At 50.3% G+C, this 19497-nt stretch overlaps 1 protein-coding gene across 3 annotated transcripts; it reads left to right on the top strand.

The window, feature by feature from the left end:
- The first annotated feature begins 191 nt into the window (after positions 1-191).
- On the top strand, positions 192-19497 carry LOC136942045 (zinc finger C3H1 domain-containing protein-like). Of its 3 annotated transcripts, none has more exons than XM_067234788.1 (36): positions 195-975; positions 1440-1913; positions 2040-2131; positions 2350-2758; positions 2887-3119; positions 3327-3447; positions 3608-3699; positions 3781-3972; positions 4159-4335; positions 4517-4657; positions 4826-4938; positions 5905-6042; positions 6164-6338; positions 6500-6628; positions 6940-7461; positions 8041-8115; positions 8302-8411; positions 8498-8629; positions 9019-9140; positions 9313-9414; positions 9609-9737; positions 10569-10746; positions 10867-11053; positions 11627-11815; positions 12109-12346; positions 12625-12730; positions 12847-13045; positions 13141-13235; positions 13401-13508; positions 13856-13960; positions 14378-14543; positions 14723-14823; positions 15422-15523; positions 17544-17583; positions 18064-18126; positions 18507-19497. In XM_067234788.1, the coding sequence occupies exons 1-36, from the start codon at positions 444-446 to the stop codon at positions 18624-18626; spliced, it is 6207 nt and encodes a 2068-aa protein (XP_067090889.1). In that variant the 5' UTR covers positions 195-443; the 3' UTR covers positions 18627-19497. The 3 variants fall into 3 exon arrangements, 2 of the variants coding, with proteins under 2 accessions (XP_067090889.1, XP_067090888.1); XM_067234787.1 differs by having other exon boundaries at positions 196-975; positions 2323-2758; XR_010876575.1 differs by lacking the exons at positions 14378-14543; positions 14723-14823; positions 15422-15523; ... (1 more) ...; positions 18064-18126; positions 18507-19497 and having other exon boundaries at positions 192-975; positions 2323-2758; positions 13401-13567; positions 13856-13917.

Below are 19497 nucleotides of genomic sequence, written 5' to 3' on the forward strand. Positions count from 1 at the left end.
CTAAGAATTTCAGTGCCCAGTCTGACCTTGTGTTGTTCTGTGCATCTGACAATAAAAGACTTGAACTTGAACTAGAAAGTGCTCTTTACAGAGACAAACACAAGTTTTGTCTGGCTTACTGAATGACAGCAAATAGCATAGAAGCACTATATATAGGTTAAGCAGTTAAGCAGTATATATAAGTCAATATAAGTTGTTTGATGACAGTAAGGGTATTGGAATGCAACCACGGACACTCTCATATTACGCCACTTCCTGGTAAGCGAAACCACAGGAAGTAAGAACGGCGAAGCTAGCGCACAGGCTAGCTAGCTAACTGTGCTATTGATCATAATACTTCTAAACATCTTTGCTCTACTATTGATGGGTCCGCTTTTGTAATTATAGACAGATGTAGTGAGTTTACCTTTACACATAACGATCAAGCTGTACTAGGCTACAAAATGGATTTAAAACCGAGCAATCTGTCTCCGAGAGAAGAAGGGGAGCTCGAAGACGGAGAGATATGCGATGATGAAACCGAGGAAAAGGTGCTTGTACAGCAGGGATTAAGGCCTAGTAGTAGAACGATCCCTAACTCACAACGTACACGAAAATCGAAGCAAAAACCTCACATGTTACCTTCGCTTATACCACAGGATTTTCGACTATTAATGCCATACAACCGCGGACCTCACTTGCACAGTCCCTTTCCCATAAATCACCGACAGCAAGGGGGACCGAGTGGACCAGACCGACCACCACCACCGGGACTACCGTTGGGGCCAGACCAGAGGCCACGCTCTAGCTTTTGGGAACGAAGTCATAGTGCCTTGGGAAGATTTAGACATCGGGGGAAGCCAAATGAAGGACACGGGGATTGGGACAGAGTAGGCTGGGGAGACTTGCTTGCTGGAGGAAGAGAACCTGGGAGACCTCCCCCGGGTCGTTATGGGTCCGGGGAGAATCACAACATCAGAGAATCTCCCACAAGAAGTATCCTTTGTTATTGATTCTTAATAACTAACACAAATGTCTAAGTAAGCTAATTGGCACAACATCGGCTGGTATGTAACCGGCTTGTATGTCCCTAGATGGTAAGGTAACACGGGGAATGACGTGGTTTGTCAAGGCTGTGGCTGACATGTTATGAACGTGTTGCTAGAATATTTAACGTCAGTATATTACATATAACGTTAGCCATATTACACTAGCCTTGTCCTTTGACGGCTGTATTTTATGTGGATTAAATTGCTAACAATAATTGTAGCAAGCAATAGGCCTAATTGTAAGTCATCATGTCGATTTTTTGAAGAAATGGGCTTGTACGTAGAGTATACTGTAATACAGTTATAGTTTAAAGCCTAATGTTAATTTTTTTTTTTTGGGGGGGGGGGGCTTACATGACACCAGAAGACCACTTCAATTACCTAAGTCTTTCCTTGACCTACTATCTTCAGAAAAAGTATTTGCGAGGAATCAGATGAGGAAACCAGTTCATAATGTTGCCAAAACCGAAAATGGGGTTGACGAGAGCTTTGAGGATTTGCTCTCGAAGTACAAGCAGATTCAGTTGGAGCTGGAATGTATTAGGAAAGAGGAAACAATGGCTCTCAAACCTGATGAGTCACCTTCCAAAGAGGCTGAAGTCTCAGTCAGTATTTCCAGAGTCGACCCAGTAGCCGACACAAACACTGTTCCCAGCGACGATGCAGCTGATGACACAGAGAGAGCGGAGAAAAAGGCCTTCCAAGCCTTCCCCCTCAAGCCTCTCCGCCAGAAACTCCTTAAACCTGCCGAGTTGGATGCTCTTAAAACCAGACCATCAGAGCTGGAGATAAGGGATGGCGACCAGGAAGCTGAAAAGGAGAGTGTCGAGGAGACCGGAGTTGTGGAAGAGAAAGGCCCAATCGACCTCACTGCCAATTCAGAAGGTGCGTAAGAATAAAATGTTGCCACTATTTACTCAAAAATGCTTTTCGTAACCTCAGATCCCATCAGTATTTGGGTGAGAATGTATGTTATTATAGTTTTGGTATAAAGAAGCACCATACTTTCAGGTGAGGAAGGAAAAGAAGAGGGAGAAGATGACAAGACAAACACAGGCATGTGCTGCAGCGAATCAGACGACTCCCCTCCGTCCCCTGTCAACGTAAGTAGCTCGGATCTCATTTATTTCATATGTTGTTCTTGATTAATTTGTTCACAGCACAGCCGTCTTTCTGCCTGCTGGGAAACGACCATCTCTGCGCATCGCCTCATTCAATTTCTGACCATTTCAGTAGAACTAGGAATGCCAGTCAATCAAATGTACAACATTTGAGCAAAAATGGTCCCCAGCAGTTTCTCACAGAAGCCGTGTGTGCCCAGCCCTGCGCTCCCCAGGTGAAGCTGAAGGGAAAGGGGAAGGACGAGGACGAGGAGCTCTCGGAGCTGCAGCTGCGGCTGCTGGCCCTGCAGTCCGCCAGCAGGAAGTGGCAACAGCAGGAGCAGCAGGTGATGAAGGAGAGCAAGGAGAGGATCGCCAAGGCCTCCCAGGAGAAGAGCGCCTCCCCCAGCGCCGGGCCTCCCGACCGGGGACGTGTTACCACGCGGTCAGCCTCTTCCGCTGCAGCTGAGAGGGCCAAGGCGCTGGCCAAGCCCCAGGAGAGGGCCAAGGTGCTGGCTAAGCCCCAGGAGAGGGCCAAGGCTGGGGCCAGGGCTCCAGGGGAGAGGGGTAAAGGTCCAGCCAAGCCCCAGGCAGGGAGGAAGGGTGTCAACCCGGGGGACAAGGGTCCAGGTAGGATCCTCCATTACTGGAACCATCTTCAAATAACACAGCCTGGGTTTTCTTGCAGCTTCTGACATTTTTAAATACTAAATTCTTTGTCTCCTACTAAATTCCCTCCTTCCCCCTCATTCCTCCAGGGTCGGCTGCTAAGCAGGCCTTCAGGAAACAGCAACTGCATACCTGGAAGCTGCAGCAGCAGAGGGAGGTGGAGGAGAAGAGGAGGGAGGTGGAGGAGGAGAGGAGGGAGGTGGAGGAGGAGCGGCGGAGGAGAGAGGAGGAGATCAGGAAGATCCGGGACCTGTCCAACCAGGATGAGCAGTACAACCGCTTCATGAAGCTGGTTGGGGGCAAGAGGCAGACCAGGAGCAAGGTGACACCTTACATTGACTCCTATAGCTGTCGTTTTTATCCAAAGCAAGTGCATCAGATAATCAAAGTTCAAGTCTTGGATTTCTTTTGGGGTTAATAAAGTGTACAGTTCTTACAGTGGTTAGTGTAACAGCAACATCATATCTAGAGATGAACCCAGGCCCTGGTCTAGATTATGCTGATATGGTTTTGAATGTGTGTTCATCAGTCTAAGGACAACGAGCGGAAGTCAGTGGGCAAACAGGGACTGGACACCTCAGGCAACCTGTACCAGTACGACAACTACGACGAGGTTGCCATGGATACTGACAGTGAGACCAATTCCCCAGGTGAGCACACAGCTCACCTGACATTGTTTAAATCGCTATGACAAACTGTATGTGTGTGATATGTTGAGAAAGCTTTACTTAGTCAGGGTATGTTTTGATACTGTAAGTGTGAATCATGGACATTTGTCTAACTGTAACATTCGGTTCCTGTCTCTTTCAGTACCGTCCCCGGTACACAACCCATTTGCTGACAACGCTCTGTGCTTCCCCGTGCTCAATCCATTCACAATGGACTCTCCCGAATACAGAATGGTACGTTCTAGCCCTTGACACATGAACAGTTGAGGTTGAAGAACCGTGTTGACCTGAGATTAATCAGCCCTGTCTCTGCAGGACTCGGGCCAGCGTTTCCTGTCTGTCATCCCCGCGGCTGTGCCCCCACCCCCGCCCCCGCCAGCCCCCCCGCTGGACGAGCACGACCAGCCCCCCAAGCCCCCGTTTGCGGACGAGGAAGAGGAGGAGGAGATGTTGCTCAGGGAGACATGCCTCATGTCCATGGCCAACAAGCGTGTCAATGCGCCAGAGGTACACTGCTTGTGGCGCCACAGATAGTGAAGCGTTTCCTCTCTGTGTAGAACGACTGGTTTCCAGTGATCCATGATTCCCTGATCCCTCTGGAGTTCTGCAGACGTGTATCCATAAACCCAACCCCTGGTGCTCTCTCTGTGTGTTTAGTGTTCCCCTCTTCAATCCTTCCTTCTCTCTCTCCAGGAGACGTCCGACAGCGGGCCTCCGTCTCCTGTCCCCGCGCCCGCCTCCCTGCCACAGCCTGCCCCCCGGGGGAACCTGCAAACAGTGAGCCTGAACATCGCAAGTCTGAACGTCTTGACCCAGTCCCGCGGAAGCAAGTTCGCCCGCGGCCATCACGTCCCCAGAGTTCCACTGGTGGTACGACATCTTCCTATATGTTACATAGTTACATTTTACATGACATTTATTTGTCACCTACATAACTTTTATTCTTTTATTCTGTCTTTTCTTGTTTAAAAGCACAACGTTCTGAATAGTTGTCGTACTTTTATGTGTAAAACCACTTTGGAATTCAGTGTGTGTGTTTGTGTGTTCTCAGCTCCCCAGACACAAAACCGTAGTGGTCCAGCTGAACAACTCTGACGACAGCGACTCAGACGAGCAGGAGGCGTCCAGCTCCACGCCCTCCGTGTTCGGAGGGCTGGAGTTCATGATCAAGGAGGCCCGCAGGACGGTGGAGGCGAGTGGCCATTTTTTATTTAGTTTTGAAACCAATGACCTCAGTCTTTTTCTACTGTCACTCATTGATCACACTTATCAAAAGCAACATACGGAAGATGCTCGGAGCCCTGTGTGTATAAACTCCTGCCTGTGTGGGATGATAATTTGTTCCTCTGTGGAACCCCAGGCTGCCAAGCCGAAAGCTGCTGCAGAGAAGGAGAACCACCCTGTGAGGGCTCCAGACAACCTCCCCGCCGCCAAGAAGGCCGAATACCGCCTGCTGAGAGAGGAGATAGCCAGGTACCGTGTTTGTATTAGCCAGGTACCGTGTTTGTATTAGCCAGGTACCGTGTTTGTATTAGCCAGGTACCGTGTTTGTATTAGCCAGGTACCGTGTTTGTATTAGCCAGGTACCGTGTTTGTATTAGCCAGGTACCGTGTTTGTATTAGCCAGGTACCGTGTTTGCATTAGCCAGGTACCGTGTTTGTATTAGCCAGGTACCGTGTTTGTATTAGCCAGGTACCGTGTTTGTATTAGCCAGGTACCGTGTTTGTATTAGCCAGGTACCGTGTTTGCATTAGCCAGGTACCGTGTTTGTATTAGCCAGGTACCGTGTTTGTATTACATTTAGACATTTACATTTAGTCATTTAGCAGACGCTCTTATCCAGAGCGACTTACAGTAAGTACAGGGACATTCTCCCCGAGGCAAGTAGGGTGAAGTGCCTTGCCCAAGGACACAATGTCAATTGGCACGGCCTGGAATCGAACTGGCAACCTTCTGATTACTAGCCCGCTTCCCTCACCGCTCAGCCACCTGACTCCCTCATATTAGCCAGGCACCGTGTTTGTATGGGCCAGTATCTCCACTTGTCCACGTACTGACCTCTCATGTGTAAACGATGCCATACACTGTAGTCTGTAATAGACATTGCACATGAGAATGAGTGGATTCCAGTGTGCCTGATGAGAAGGAGGAGCTTAACCCTTGTGTTATCTTCGGGTCATTCTGACCCATCAGTCATTGTGACCCACCGTCGTATTGCGACAACTTTACCGCATATAAAAAAACTAAGTGAAGCATTTTCTTTTAACCGTCGGGCTGTCTCAGACCCCCCACATCGTGGAGGTTAAAAGAAAATGCTTTTTATTTGTTTTTGTATTTGGTAAAGTTGCCGCAACACAACGATGGTTTGTTGTGAACCTTCGGGTCATGTGACTCGAAGGCAGCACAAGGCTTAATGTGGTCGGTGTTTTCCCTCCTAGTCGGGAGAAAAAGAAGACTCTGAAGGACCAGGGCGCCGTGGCGTCTCCGGCCGGGTCGGACTCTGAGGCGGACCTGGTTGCCAAGGCAGCCGCCGAGCTCTGCCTGAGCGAAGCAGAGGACAGGCTGAGCAAGCACAGGTGTGTTTACCTGGCCCCCCTTGTTTACCTGGCCCCCCTTGTTTACCTGGCCCTCTTGTTTACCTGGCCCCCCTTGTTATCCTGGCCCACCTTGTTTACCATGTGTTTGCCGGTGTTCCAGGGAGCTGCTCCAGAGAGACGAGGCCGTCCTGAGACAGCTGCTCCTACAGGAGAGCAGGAAGAAGGAGTCTCTGAAGGCTGCGGAGGGCAAGGTTCTCAAGCTGAAGGAGCAGCTGCTGGCGTCTGAGAAGATCGTCAGCGCTAACCGGACCCTCCTCAAGAAGCTCCAGGAACAGGTCGGTGTCTGATTAGTTATTTTATTTTTTTGGGTCGTCTCCTGTGTGGGTGATGGTCGTCTCCTGTGTGGGTGATGGTCGTCTCCTGTGTGGGTGATGGTCGTCTCCTGTGTGGGTGATGGTCGTCTCCTGTGTGGGTGATGGTCGTCTCCTGTGTCCAGGTGAACCGTGTGGAGCACCGTGTGCTGATTAAGAAGAACCACAGCGTCAGGCTGGAGCGGGAGCTAACCCAGGCCCAGGCGGCCACAGGCAGGGGGCAGAAACGCAGAGCTGACACCAGCATTCTCCAGGTGAGCGCTAACACCTGCCTGGCCTGCTCCTCCTAACACCAGTACCTCAGCTCAACCAAGCCTGGAGGTTATTTCAGCCAATTGCTGCTTTCATGTTACAAAGTGTGCTCGGGTTTGTGTCCTGTCTGGGTGTGTGTCGTTCTTTTCTGTTCACCAGACGGTTAACTGACGTTTGGTTTCTTTGCACCGTTCTTTGGACGAACTATGTACATCTGTTCTTCTGTGCTTTCTACATGCACTGTTTGTACATTACTCTGGACACTGGCGTCCGCTGAATGAAGATGTAAATGTGGTGTGTGTTTGTTGGTCAGCCCTGGAAGCTGCAGCGTGTGGACAGCTCTGGACGCTACCTGGCGGACCTCATCGCCCAGAAGCAGCGTCTGCAGCAGCTGGAGTCTGAGTACGCCCTGAAGATCCAGAAGCTGAAACAAGCCCAGGCCCTGCGGCACCGTGGCCTCGCCCCCGAGGCCCCCGCCCTGCCCTCCACCCCCCCGCGCCCCCCTACCCCTCCACCCCCGCCTCCCAGCCCCTTCCCCGTGCCCCAGCCCTCTCGGCACGACCTCACCCAGGACAAGCTGACCCTGGACAGCGAGGACGCCGAGGACGGGAACGAGCCGGAACCTGCCGTGCCCTCCGGCGCCACCGGGGGAAGCCGCCGGCTTTCCTTCCCGGAGCCGGGCGCTTCCACCAAGCCCAAGCTGGAGCTGGCCGCCGGCTCGGCAGCGAAGGACGGGGCGGTGAAACCGACCAAGGCGACGGTCGGGTCCGGAGAGCCGTCGGAGCTGTTCCTGGGGCTGGACGTGGAGGCTCTCAGGCTGAAGCACCAACAGCAGGTAAGCAGGTTCATTCTCTTACCTCCGAGCTACATGTGGGTTCACGTGTAGTTCTCATCTGTTCAGGGCTAGGGCCCGAGACTACAGACCTTTGACCTCAACCCCCTTCCCTGGGGTGATGAAATGAGTGTAAATAAGTGTAAACTAGTAGATTTACATGTATTCATTTACATTACATTACATTTAGTCATTTAGCAGACGCTCTTATCCAGAGCGACTTACAGTAAGTACAGGGACATTCCCCCGAGGCAAGTAGGGTGAAGTGCCTTGCCCAAGGACACAACGTCATGTGGCACGGAATCGAACTGGCAACCTTCAGATTACTAGCCCGCTTCCCTAACCGCTCAGCCACCTGACTCCCACCACATTACAATCAAATGTCAATAGACATAGATAAATCAATCAATCCTTTGTCTGTCCTTAGTTTGGGTAGAATTGCTATTGGGCAGAGAACCGATGACCAATCAAATTATTGCTGTCAACCTTCTTACCATGAATGAGCAAACTTGGAATGATGTCACTCTTGCTTCTGGTGTTGATGGTTGTTGATGGTTGTTGATGGTTGTTGATTGTTGCCAGGCCAGGCTGGGAGACCTGCTGCTGGGGGAGCTGAGGACCATGGGGGGCTGGGAGGAGAGGAACCCTTCAGAGAAGGTAACCCTCACGGATCCAGGATTAACTGCTTCTTTTCTGCCTTTTCATTGATGTTTTACTCATTTAGTAGACGCTTCTTATCTTAATGATATGGGGTGGTCTGGTGTAATCTGCGATTTGTAAACCCCTAAAAGAATCCCAGCCCACTGAACACACTGCTGTTAGTAAGCGTGTTTAAATATGCAGGTGTTGGCGGTGGATGTTGAGGCCGTGATGCCGCAGACCGGTCGAGCGGAGCTCAAACCAGTTCCCTTTGGATCGTACAGAAGCCCGCTGCTGGTCTTCAGATCCTACAGGTAACACCTCTGCTCTGGACCCGACTCAAAGGAAAGGAACGTGAACAGTTTCAGGTCTTCTCACCATGTCAGCCATCTTGTTTCAGATTCAGTCCGTACTTCCGAACGAAGGAGAAGATGTCCCTCAGCTCGGTGACCCTCAGCAACACGATAGAGGCCAGGACGTGCTTCTGTCGCTTTGACCTGACGGGAACATGCAACGATGACGACTGCAAGTGGTGAGATCCGCTGAGCGGCTGACCGTCCTGCTGGACAGGTTCTTCCACTCTCGCAGTGTCCTGCTGGACAGGTTCTTCCACTCTCGCAGTGTCCTGCTGGACAGGTTCTTCCACTCTCGCAGTGTCCTGCTGGACAGGTTCTTCCACTCTCGCAGTGTCCTGCTGGACAGGTTCTTCCACTCTCGCAGTGTCCTGCTGGACAGGTTCTTCCACTCTCGCAGTGTCCTGCTGCCCGTACCACCTGAGCTATGTGGACGTTGCTTTTCATAGAAGCATCTGCTCCTAAATGAATCAAATGAGAATGATTGAGTGGACCTGCGTTTGCCTCATTCCCCTTCATCTTATTCATATTCCTTGTTAATCAGTCACCTGATGATGTTGTGTTTCAGGCAGCACATGAGGAACTGCACCTTTAGTGGGAACCAGCTGTTCCAGGATATCCTGTCCTACAACCTCCCTCTGATTGGCTGCTCAGACAGCAGCAACAATGATGAGATCTGCGCCGCAACAGGTGTTTGTTCACACTGACCTAAGTTCTGTTTGCACCATTAGATATGGGTAGCGATTTAATCACATGAGGAATTGATTTAATTAGAGAGCATAAATGCTAGATTATTTTCTCTCAACAAACCTATCACATTCGAAGTGTCTTTATGTATATTTTCTTAATTTGTTGTCTACAGAAAAGTACATAAAGAAACTCTTTGGGGCCAACAAAGACCGCATGGGGATGGACCAGAAAGCCGTCCTCCTAGTGAGCAAAGTGAACGAAAGCAAGCGACATAGTAAGAGACTAATCCTCCTCTTCTCCTGTCTCCCAGTAACATCTCCTCAGTGGAACCTTGCTTGTTAAGGCTGCTGTCTGGTGACTGTTGAAGAAGTCTCTCGTCTGCCCCATGAGCTAATATAGCAGGGTATAGATCAAACATTGTTAAATGATCAGTGATTAACGGCAGGCTTCTTCCCTGTCCTCTCCCAGTCCCTCCCTTCACCACCTGTAAGGACACCAGGACGTGGAGGCCCCAGCCGTCCTGGAAGGCCAGCCCCAACACGGGGGACGACAGCGGGGACGAGGGCCTGGAGGGCTGCACTGCTGCCGTCAAATATGGTCAGTCGGTTTGTCTGAGGCAGAAGAGACTCACTCTCTCTCTCTGTCTGTCTCTCTTTCTCTTTGTCTGACTCTCTTTCTCTCTCTGTCTCTCTTTCTCTCTCTGTCTCTCTTTCTCTCTCTGTCTCTCTTTCTCTCTGTCTGTCTCTCTTTCTCTCTGTCTGTCTCTCTTTCTCTTTGTCCGTCTCTCTTTCTCTCTCTGTCTCTCTTTCTCTCTGTCTGTCTCTCTTTCTCTCTGTCTGTCTCTCTTTCTCTTTGTCCGTCTCTCTTTCTCTCTCTGTCTCTCTTTCTCTCTGTCTGTCTCTCTTTCTCTCTGTCCGTCTCTCTCTGTCTGTGCCCCTCACTGGCTGCCTCTGTCTCTCTCTCACTTTCTCTATGTATTTCTCTCTCTGTGTCTCTAATCTGATCATTGTTTGTGTTGTGTTGTACCAGTCTCAGTGCATTATTACTCCTTATCATGTCTTGGGGTCTAAGTATTGGAAGTACGCTCCATCATCCTGGCATTTTCGATTTCTAAGTGGCGTTATCACCAGGCGCAGACCGGAATGCCCCTGGAAGCAATTACACAGACGTCCAACAAATCAGAGCAATGACATGCATGTGCAGTCATCATATCAAACCCACCCCGTATTAGATACACGGTTATGATTAGCTCAGGCCAGGCCAGGCTGGCTGGAAATCAGTCTGAGGGGGTCCAGACGAGTGCCAGAGCAAATCCAACCTGAGCTGCTTCCCAGGCCAGCGGACCATCAGACATGTTTACATCTTCATTTGTTTCACATAACCGTAGAAAAACGTACCAGTGTCCGATTGAATCATTGTCTTTCACAGACGATGTTTCCAAGACCCGCTTGCCCTCGCTGGATGTGTGTGTGTTGCCCGAGGACAAGCGCTACTTCACCAGCGAGACCGACGACATCTCCAACCTGGAGACCAGCGTCCTGGAGAGCCCTCGCGACACGCAGCTCTGGATCAAACTGGCCTTCAAGTACCTCAGCCAGAAAGACACGTACGTTGAGATGTCCACCGTGGATTCATTCCTCTCAGTGAATAGTACAGTGTTTTCATAGAGCAGACCGTGGGCATGTGCTTGTATAACATGCTTGGTACGTTTCTCCTCTTCCCGCAGATCGTCGTCGGAGTGTTTGGACGCAGCGTTGAACACGCTGTCCCGCGCTCTGGAGGACAACCGGGACAACCCTGAGATCTGGTGCCACTACCTGCGGCTGTTCTCCCGGCGTGGGGCCAGGGCGGAGGTGCAGGAGATGTGTGAGATGGCCGTGGAACACGCCGCCGACTTCCAAGTGTGGTGGACGGTAGGTTCTCCACGTCTACCTCCCATAACACAGCCTTTAGTTCTGATAATCATGTCAGAACAATGTCTTCAGTTAGCAGACGTTTCTATCCAAAGCGAAAGGGAGGGATTTGAACCTGCGACCTTAAGGAAGGTTATCTTTACTGGCCCACTTCATGTCAAATAGTTTTGCAGCCAGGGGTCAAATACAAGCAGAATACAAAGGACAACATCTACAACAACTGAGGACAACAGCTTCATCTGCAATCACATGCTCTACCTCTGAGCTCTCCATATTCACCTGCTCTACCTCTGAGCTCTCCATATTCACATGCTCTCCCTATTCACATGCTCTACCTCTGAGCTCTCCCTATTCACATGCTCTACCTCTGAGCTCTCCCTATTCACATGCTCTCCCTATTCACCTGCTCTACCTCTGAGCTCTCCCTATTCACATGCTCTCCCTATTCACATGCTCTACCTCTGAGCTCTCCCTATTCACATGCTCTCCCTATTCACATGCTCTACCTCTGAGCTCTCCCTATTCACGGCCCGTCAAGTGTAATCCCGCCCCTGGCTCTGTCCCCCTCTGCAGTACCTGAGCCTGGAGAGCTCGTTCGAGGGGAAGGACTACGTGTGTGAGCGCCTGCTGAGGTTCCTGCTGGGCCAGGCGGCCAGCAGCCCGACAGACAAGCTGTCCTTCCTGCTGCTGGAGGCCCTGCTGTACAGGGTCCAGCTCAGCCTGTTCACGGGCCGCATGCAGAGCGCCCTGGCCTTCCTCCAGGTGGGTCCCTCTGCAGGGTCACTGCACACTCAGGGGAGGAGGCACACTACGTAGGATTCCTTGGATAGAATCCTTACACATCATTTACTACTGAAGTACGAATCCTTAGTCGTGTCATTAACTCTTCAATATTTAGCTTAGTTACCACAAAAACATGTTTGGGGATTCCAAACCGAGAAGGTTAGTCAGGTGAGTCATCACACTCCAGGCTACAGGGCGGTAGATTTCAGAATACTAGACTGACTGAAACAGAAACATACTGCGGAACAGCCAAACATCATTTTCTGTTCCAGAGTGCTCTCAAGTCGGCCAACGGGAGGAGCATTGCGGACCACCTGATGGTCAGCGACCGCGCCCTGGCCTGGCTCTCCTACATCCACCTGACGGAGTTCGACAGCCTGCCGGCCAGCCTGTACGACCCGGCCGACTCCAACCCCTCCAGGCTGGTCAGCACAGAGCCCCTGATGCTGCCCTGGGTCACCCAGCAGGACATCAGCACGCCCCCAGACATCCTGGTCGCCCTGTTTCAAGGTGCGTGATTCTGATTGTACTTTCTGAAAGCATTGTAAGTCGCTGCTTTGGATGAAAATGTGTCCTGAACAAATGTGTTGTAAACGGGATGTATTTCTCAGTACTGGTTCAGCTGTGACATGCTACACAGTAGCATTTGTCAAGATTTATTTTGCTATCATAATTTTTTATAGTATAATCAGGATAGCAACACATGACTGGTTCATGACATGGGGTTGATGTATACGACGTCTCTGGTGAAGTTAAGATGTGACTGACGTGGGCTCTGTCCTGTGTAGATGCTGTTCGGCAGTGCTCAGACGAGAGACTACCTCTGAAGGAGAGGACACTAGCCTGCTTGCCTCTCCACACCAACCTCATCACCCTCAACACTCTGCTGGAACGGTGTGTGTGTCTTGAGTGTGCATGTGTTCTGAGTGTGTGTCTATTCTGTGAGTGTGTAAGTACAGTACATCCAATAGCGTGTGCAGTGAAGCGTGTGTGCTGCTGTTGTCCTGCAGCTATGAGAAGGGCGTGGAGCTATGTGAGTCCCTGCTGGTCCCGTGCCCTGAGTCCTGCGCCCTGCTGGACGCCCTGGCCAACCTCCACGTCCGCAGGGGCCACAGCGACGAGGCCGTGAGAGTGTGGCTCCGGGCCCTCGCCGAATGTCCGCACAACGCAGAGATCTTCTACCACGCCTGCAAGTTCCTCATCACCCAGGTGAGGCTGTTACCTGCAGTAGAGGGGAATCTGAAGGTGCTCTGGAGACTCCCACGTTACTCACGTCCTCTCGTCTCCTGTCGGCCTCTGTGCAGGACAAGCCCGAGATCATCGAGCCTCTGTTCCGGGGGTTCGTTCTGTCCTTCTGCCAGAACGATGAGAGTGATCGGCAGCCCGCGGACGTGCTTCGGTATGTGGTTCATGTTACAGGCGTGCCTAACAGTCAGAATCTGTTGAAACTAGTGAACGGACAAGTGGTGTGTCTGACCAGTGGTGGCGTGTGGGACAGTCTGAGTTTTGGGGGGATTTTGAACATCTCAAAGGATGGTTTTGTTGTGTTGTTGTTGCGTTCCAGGTTCATCCTGGGTGTTCCTACAGAGGACGTTCTCCGAAGCCCAGTCATCAAGAAGCAGCTTCAGGAGCAGATCACCCACCAGATGCCTTACCTCCACCTGGTGCACTGGTGAGCCTGCTCTCCCCTGCCCACAGACACTCATTCTGCTCCCACTCTGCCCGCTGAAGGTCTGGGTGACAGAGATTCCTGATAGCTTCACATTTATATTACGTTTGATTCACTTAGCAGACGCTTTTATCCAATAGGACGTGCGCAAAAGACTGTGCAACAGTAACAGGCCCTAAATAAATCGCAGTAAATATAAGTAAAAACTCAAATGCATTCATATATTAGTGTGATAGAACTAGAAGGTGAGTCTTCTTATGGAGATGGATGATACATGTGGAGAAATGTCTCATAAACAGTATGTTCTTGACCCTGGCTGGAGAGGCTGACGGTAGCTCTTGTCCCCCCAGCTGTTGGCAGTGGGCTCATGGGGGCGTCGGGGTGGCGGTGGACGCCTTCGAGAGCGCTCTGGGCTCCGTCATGCAGCTGGATGTTCTCCACAAGCTCTGGATGGAGTGAGTCCCGCATCTCAACACGCTGCCTGTTACACCCCTCACCCGTTACCCTTCACACACACCTGTGTTCTCCTCCCATGGTGACACTGATGATGGGTTTGAGAAGCAGAGCGACGTAAAGATGTCTCATGTGAGGCTGACTAGACGACCCTGGCCTCTGAAGAGGCTGTGTGCAGAAGGTCAGGAGGTGAAAACTCCTCTGGCCTGCAGTGCAGTTACAGTTTTCCATCTGATTCCTTTAGCCGACACTTTTAACTCTTACGTTACACGCTAAACGTCCATATAGAAGTCCAGAAGGAAGTGAAGGGTCAGAAGGGTGTGGTTGCAGGTGTATTTGGGTGGTGCTGCATCATGTCCACACAGATGGGTGGGGGAGGTGGCAGGTGCCTAGCTAACTCCTGTGTGTTCTCTCTCCAGTTATCTCGTCTTTACCAGCAGTAAGTTCCTGGGGTCCCAGGCCACGGGCCGGGAGTTCAGGATGTTTGCAGATCTCGTCCAGCGTTGCCTGGTTACGGTGCCGTCCAGACTGGAGGTTCCGTTCAGCTCAGCCCGCTACTGGAGCTGCTTCGCGTTCCACAACAAGGTGAAGCCAAGTCAGCTGACCCCCCCCCCCCCTCAGTCAGCTGACCTCAGATCGACCTAGCCATCAGCAAGCTGTCTGATTCTGCTGCATGCGTTTTACAACTCTATGGACTGTTTTTTGTGTGTGTGTGTGCGTGTGCATGCATGTGTGTGTTAACCCCCATGGTGTGTTCTCTGCAGGTGGTGTCTCTCTACCTCAGCTGCCTGCCAGGGTCCCAGCACCCCCTGGTTCTGGAGAGGCTGCGCTACACCATGCCCACCAACACACACCTGGCCCTCAGGTACACACACACCTGGCTCTCAGGTACACACACACTTGGACCTCAGGTAAACACACACCTGGCCCTCAGGTACACACACACCTGGCCCTCAGGTAAACACACACCTGGCCCTCAGGTAAACACACACCTGGCCCTCAGGTAAACACACACCTGGCCCTCAGGTACACACACACTTGGCCCTCAGGTAAACACACACCTGGCCCTCAGGTACACACACACTTGGCCCTCAGGTAAACACACACTTGGCCCTCAGGTACACACACACCTGGCCCTCAGGTAAACACACACCTGGCCCTCAGGTAAACACACACTTGGCCCTCAGGTACACACACACCTGGCCCTCAGGTAAACACACACCTGGCCCTCAGGTAAACACACACCTGGCCCTCAGGTACACACACACCTGGCCCTCAGGTACACACACACCTGGCCCTCAGGTACACACACACCTGGCCCTCAGGTACACACACTTGGCCTCTGAGATGGTATCTGGTTATGTCCAGACGGTTAGTCTCAGTCTGTTGTTGTTTATGTGTTGTTGTTTGTGTTGTTGTTTATGTGTTGTTGTTTGTGTTGTTGTTTATGTGTTGTTGTTTAGGTTGCTGCACCAGGAGTGGATGGACGGGAACGTGGAACATCTGAAGTTCCAGGCGAGAACGTTGAGCGCCAGCATTCCCAACTGTCTGGCCAACTGGAAAATGTGAGTCCGAACTTTCTCACCCTCCAAACGGTAATGTCCAAAGCCCCTGCTGTGGACCTGCGCTAATACTAGCTGAACCCATGAGTGAAGCTGGGGCCCGTTCTCCGTACGTCGCTTATTACATCCAAGATCAAATGACACATCCAAGATGACATCATCTTGCTTATCATGATCTGGCTAATTCGGTTCTTCAAACACACTTGTTGTTTATGATTAGTATAGCTGGATTGAGTTATACGTTGGTCTAAAAGGGGGTATGTATCGATAGTAGAAACCTTGATCAGCAACGCTGCTATTGGCTGCTCACATACAGTTAGGTCCATAAGTATTTGGACATTGACACCATTTTCATCATTTTGGCTCTGTATACCACCACAATGGATTTGAAATGAAACAATCAAGATGTGCTTTAGTGCAGACTTTCAGATTTAATTTCTGGGTATTTACATCCAAATCAGGTGAACGGTGTAGGAATTACAATAAATTTTATATGTGGCCCCCCCCTTTTTAAGGGACCAAAAGTAATTGGACAATTGGCTGCTCAGCTGTTCCATGGCCAGGTGTATGTTATTCCCTCATAAAGGGAGTTCGTTATTTCATTGACAAGGAGCAGATAAAAGGTCTAGAGTTCATTTCAAGTATGGTATTTGTGTTTGGAATCTGTTGCTGTCAACTCTCAATATGAAGTCCAAAGAGCTGTCACCATCAGTGAAGCAAGCCATCGTTAGGCTGAAAAATCAAAACAAACCTATCAGAGAGATAGCAAAAACATTAGGTGTGGCCAAATCAACTGTTTGGTACATTCTTAAAAAGAAAGAACGCACTGGTGAGCTCAGCAACACCAAAAGACCCGGAAGACCACGGAAAACAACTGTGGTGGATGACAGAAGAATTCCTTCCCTGGTGAAGAAAAACCCCTTCACAACAGTTGGCCAGATCAAGAACACTCTCCAGGAGGTAGGCGTATCTGTGTCAAAGTCAACAATTAAGAGAAGACTTCACCAGAGTAAATACAGAGGGTTCACCACAAGATGTAAACCATTGGTGAGTCTCAAAAACAGGAAGACCAGATTAGAGTTTGCCAAAAAACATCTAAAAGAGCCTGTACAGTTCTGGAACAACATCCTATGGACAGATGAGACCAAGATCAACTTGTACCAGAATGATGGGAAGAGAAGAGTATGGAGGAGGGAAGGAACTGCTCATGATCCAAAGCATACCACCTCATCAGTGAAGCATGGTGGAGGTAGTGTTATGGCGTGGGCAATGTATGGCTGCCAATGGAACTGGTTCCCTTGTATTTATCGATGATGTGACTGCTGACAAAAGCAGTAGGATGAATTCTGAAGTGTTTCGGGCAATATTATCTGCTCAGATTCAGCCAAATGCTTCAGAACTCATAGGACGGCGCTTCACAGTGCAGATGGACAATGACCCGAAGCATACTGCGAAAGCAACCAAAGCGTTTTTTAAGGCAAAGAAGTGGAATGTTCTGCAATGGCCAAGTCAATCACCTGACTTAAATCCAACTGAGCATGCATTTCACTTGCTAAAGACAAAACTGAAGGGAAAATGCCCCAAGAACAAGCAGGAACTGAAGACAGTTGCAGTAGAGGCCAGGCAGAGCATCACCAGGGACGAAACCCAGCGTCTGGTGATGTCTATGGGTTCCAGACTTCAGGCTGTCATTGACTGCAAAGGTTTTGCAACCAAGTATTAAAAGTGACAATTAGATTTATGATTATGTTAGTTTGTCCAATTATTTTTGGTCCCGAGCAGGTTCAAGCTTACGGACCTGTTGCTATGACAGCAAGTCCAGGATGAGCATCGAAGAACCGAACAATCCAAGATAATGGCAAATCGTCAACAATCAAATCCAGCTAACTGATTTAGCGACGTACGGAGAACGGGCCCCTGGTCTGAGGGGGGGGGGGACCTGAGGGGGGGACCTGAGGGGGGGACCTGAGGGGGGGACCTGAGGGGGGGACCTGAGCTGACAGCCCTCTCTGGTGTGTTTCAGAGCCATCACTGTGGAGAAGGAGCTCAAGCAGAGATCTGAGGTGAGTTAGGGAGGGGGGGGAGGGGGTGGGGGGGAATGAAAGAAGGGAGAGTAAGACTGTACGTGGAGTTTGGAGACTACAGACTTGTGAAGGAGAGATCTGGATTGTGTGTGTGATGACTTAAACCTCTTGTCTAACTCTCTCTGTTGACCCCTGTGTCGCCTTCCTGTTTGTGCGTCAGAGTGGGCTTTGTTGTTTGCTGCTAACTCAGCCGTTCCATAATCATCGCTTCGTTGTTGTCCTATCTTATTCTTCTCCCTGCAGGCTGTTTTATCACTGTTGAAGAAAAAGTAATGTATGACAGCCTTTCATATGAGGGGTGACAAAATGAAATGTAAATGTTGCGTGTTGTTGGTAAACAAGTGACCAGTCACTAAGTCCCCCCCCGCGCTCACCTCTCCATCTGTCCTCCGCCAACTGACGCAGCGCTCCCACGTTTGGTGTGTTTTGTTTTTGTTTGTTTCCTCGTTTGTTTTGTAGGTGCGACTTCTCTATCAGCAAGCCCTGCAAAGGCTCCCTCTGTGCGCCACCTTGTGGAAAGATGTAAATGACCCCCCCTCAGACCTCTATTCTCAGACACGCACACACAAGCAGACATACACATTCCTCTTAAAACAGGGGTTTTGCTTATTTGTTCTTGTCCGACTGGCCAATATGCACGCATGTTCACCTGCTTCTCCCTTCCCTCCTTCCCTCCCCCATCTCTCTCTCTCCTCCCCTCCTTCCCTTGCCCCATCTCTCTCTCCCCTCCTTCCCTTGCCCCATCTCTCTCCTCCCCTCCTTCCCTCCCCCGTCTCTCCCCTTCCCTTGCCCCCCCCCACCTCTCTTGCTCTCTCTCTACCCCCATCCCTCCCCCCCTCTCTGTCTCTTTCTCTCCCCCTCTTCTCTTTCTCTCCCACCCCCCTCTCTCTCCCTCCTTCCAGCGTCTGCTGTTTGAGGCTGCAGAGGGAGGAGGTAAAACTGATAGACTGAGGAAGCTTGTTGACAAGTGTCAAGAGGTGGGAGTGAGTCTAAATGAGCCCCTAAATTTAGGCTCGTGCTAAACGGGAGAGGATCACTGACCCCCACTTGCACCCCCTCAGTGAACCCCCCCCCCCTTTCAGAAACACAAAGGGAGAAAATAAAATGAACCTAGCGCCAATCAGACCATCCTAATGGAAAGGCTGCTGCTTAGATGAGAGAGAGAGAGAGAGAGAGAGAGGAGGTGAGCAGGGTTAGGTTGCCAGGGGACACGGCGTAGGACACGCGTCACAGAAGCCTCCTCGAGTGTGCTGAACTCTGACCTCTTAAATCTGCCTCCATCATGTACGTAAGTATCGACCCTGCCAAGTGACGTCTTACCTTTCCCTTTTTACGTTTTACTCGTTTCTCGTTTTTGTTTGTTATTTGTATTGTCACCTTTTTAAACAAATTAATTTGGCATCTGTTTTACCTGGGGGGGTTAGTAGTTCTGCCGGACGACTGCAGGCTTCTGTGGTATCTGAGTGTTTTAAAGGGTGTTCCCCTCTCCCGACCAGACTAGGCTGCTACCAGTATGTTTTTGTTTGTTCTGGTGTCTCCTTAGAGAAGAGATGGACTCATTATTTCACTATTTGTTTTAAACGATAAAAGAAGAACAAAATTTCAATGATTGGCCAATAACAAAATGTCTGACTGCAAAGTATTCTATCTGGCCTGTCGTTGTCCTGTGTATTTGAGGCTGACGCGCCCTGTGGAATTGACGGGGAGGCCCTTAAAACCCATCACTAGTCACGGGTTAAATCTTCGAGCTATATTGTTCTCTTATGTGCAATTTAGTTTTTTTTTTGTGTCAAAAATATATAATGATTAAAGAGTATTTCGCTATGAGCCGAGAAGTCCTTCAACTGTTATTTTGTATGTTGAACTTGAATGTTTATATTAAATTATTTTCTA

Source organism: Osmerus mordax, chromosome 4 (assembly GCF_038355195.1).
Source record: "Osmerus mordax isolate fOsmMor3 chromosome 4, fOsmMor3.pri, whole genome shotgun sequence".
Lineage (NCBI taxonomy): Eukaryota > Metazoa > Chordata > Actinopteri > Osmeriformes > Osmeridae > Osmerus > Osmerus mordax.

Excerpts from the sequence above, each read along its gene's own strand:
- LOC136942045 (XM_067234787.1), top strand. The coding sequence starts at position 444 with ATGGATTTAAAACCGAGCAATCTGTCTCCGAGAGAAGAAGGGGAGCTC. Across the intron at positions 6,339-6,499 it reads TCAAGAAGCTCCAGGAACAG|GTGAACCGTGTGGAGCACCG; the intron begins GTCGGTGTCTGA and ends TCCTGTGTCCAG. Across the intron at positions 9,738-10,568 it reads CACTGCTGCCGTCAAATATG|ACGATGTTTCCAAGACCCGC; the intron begins GTCAGTCGGTTT and ends TGTCTTTCACAG.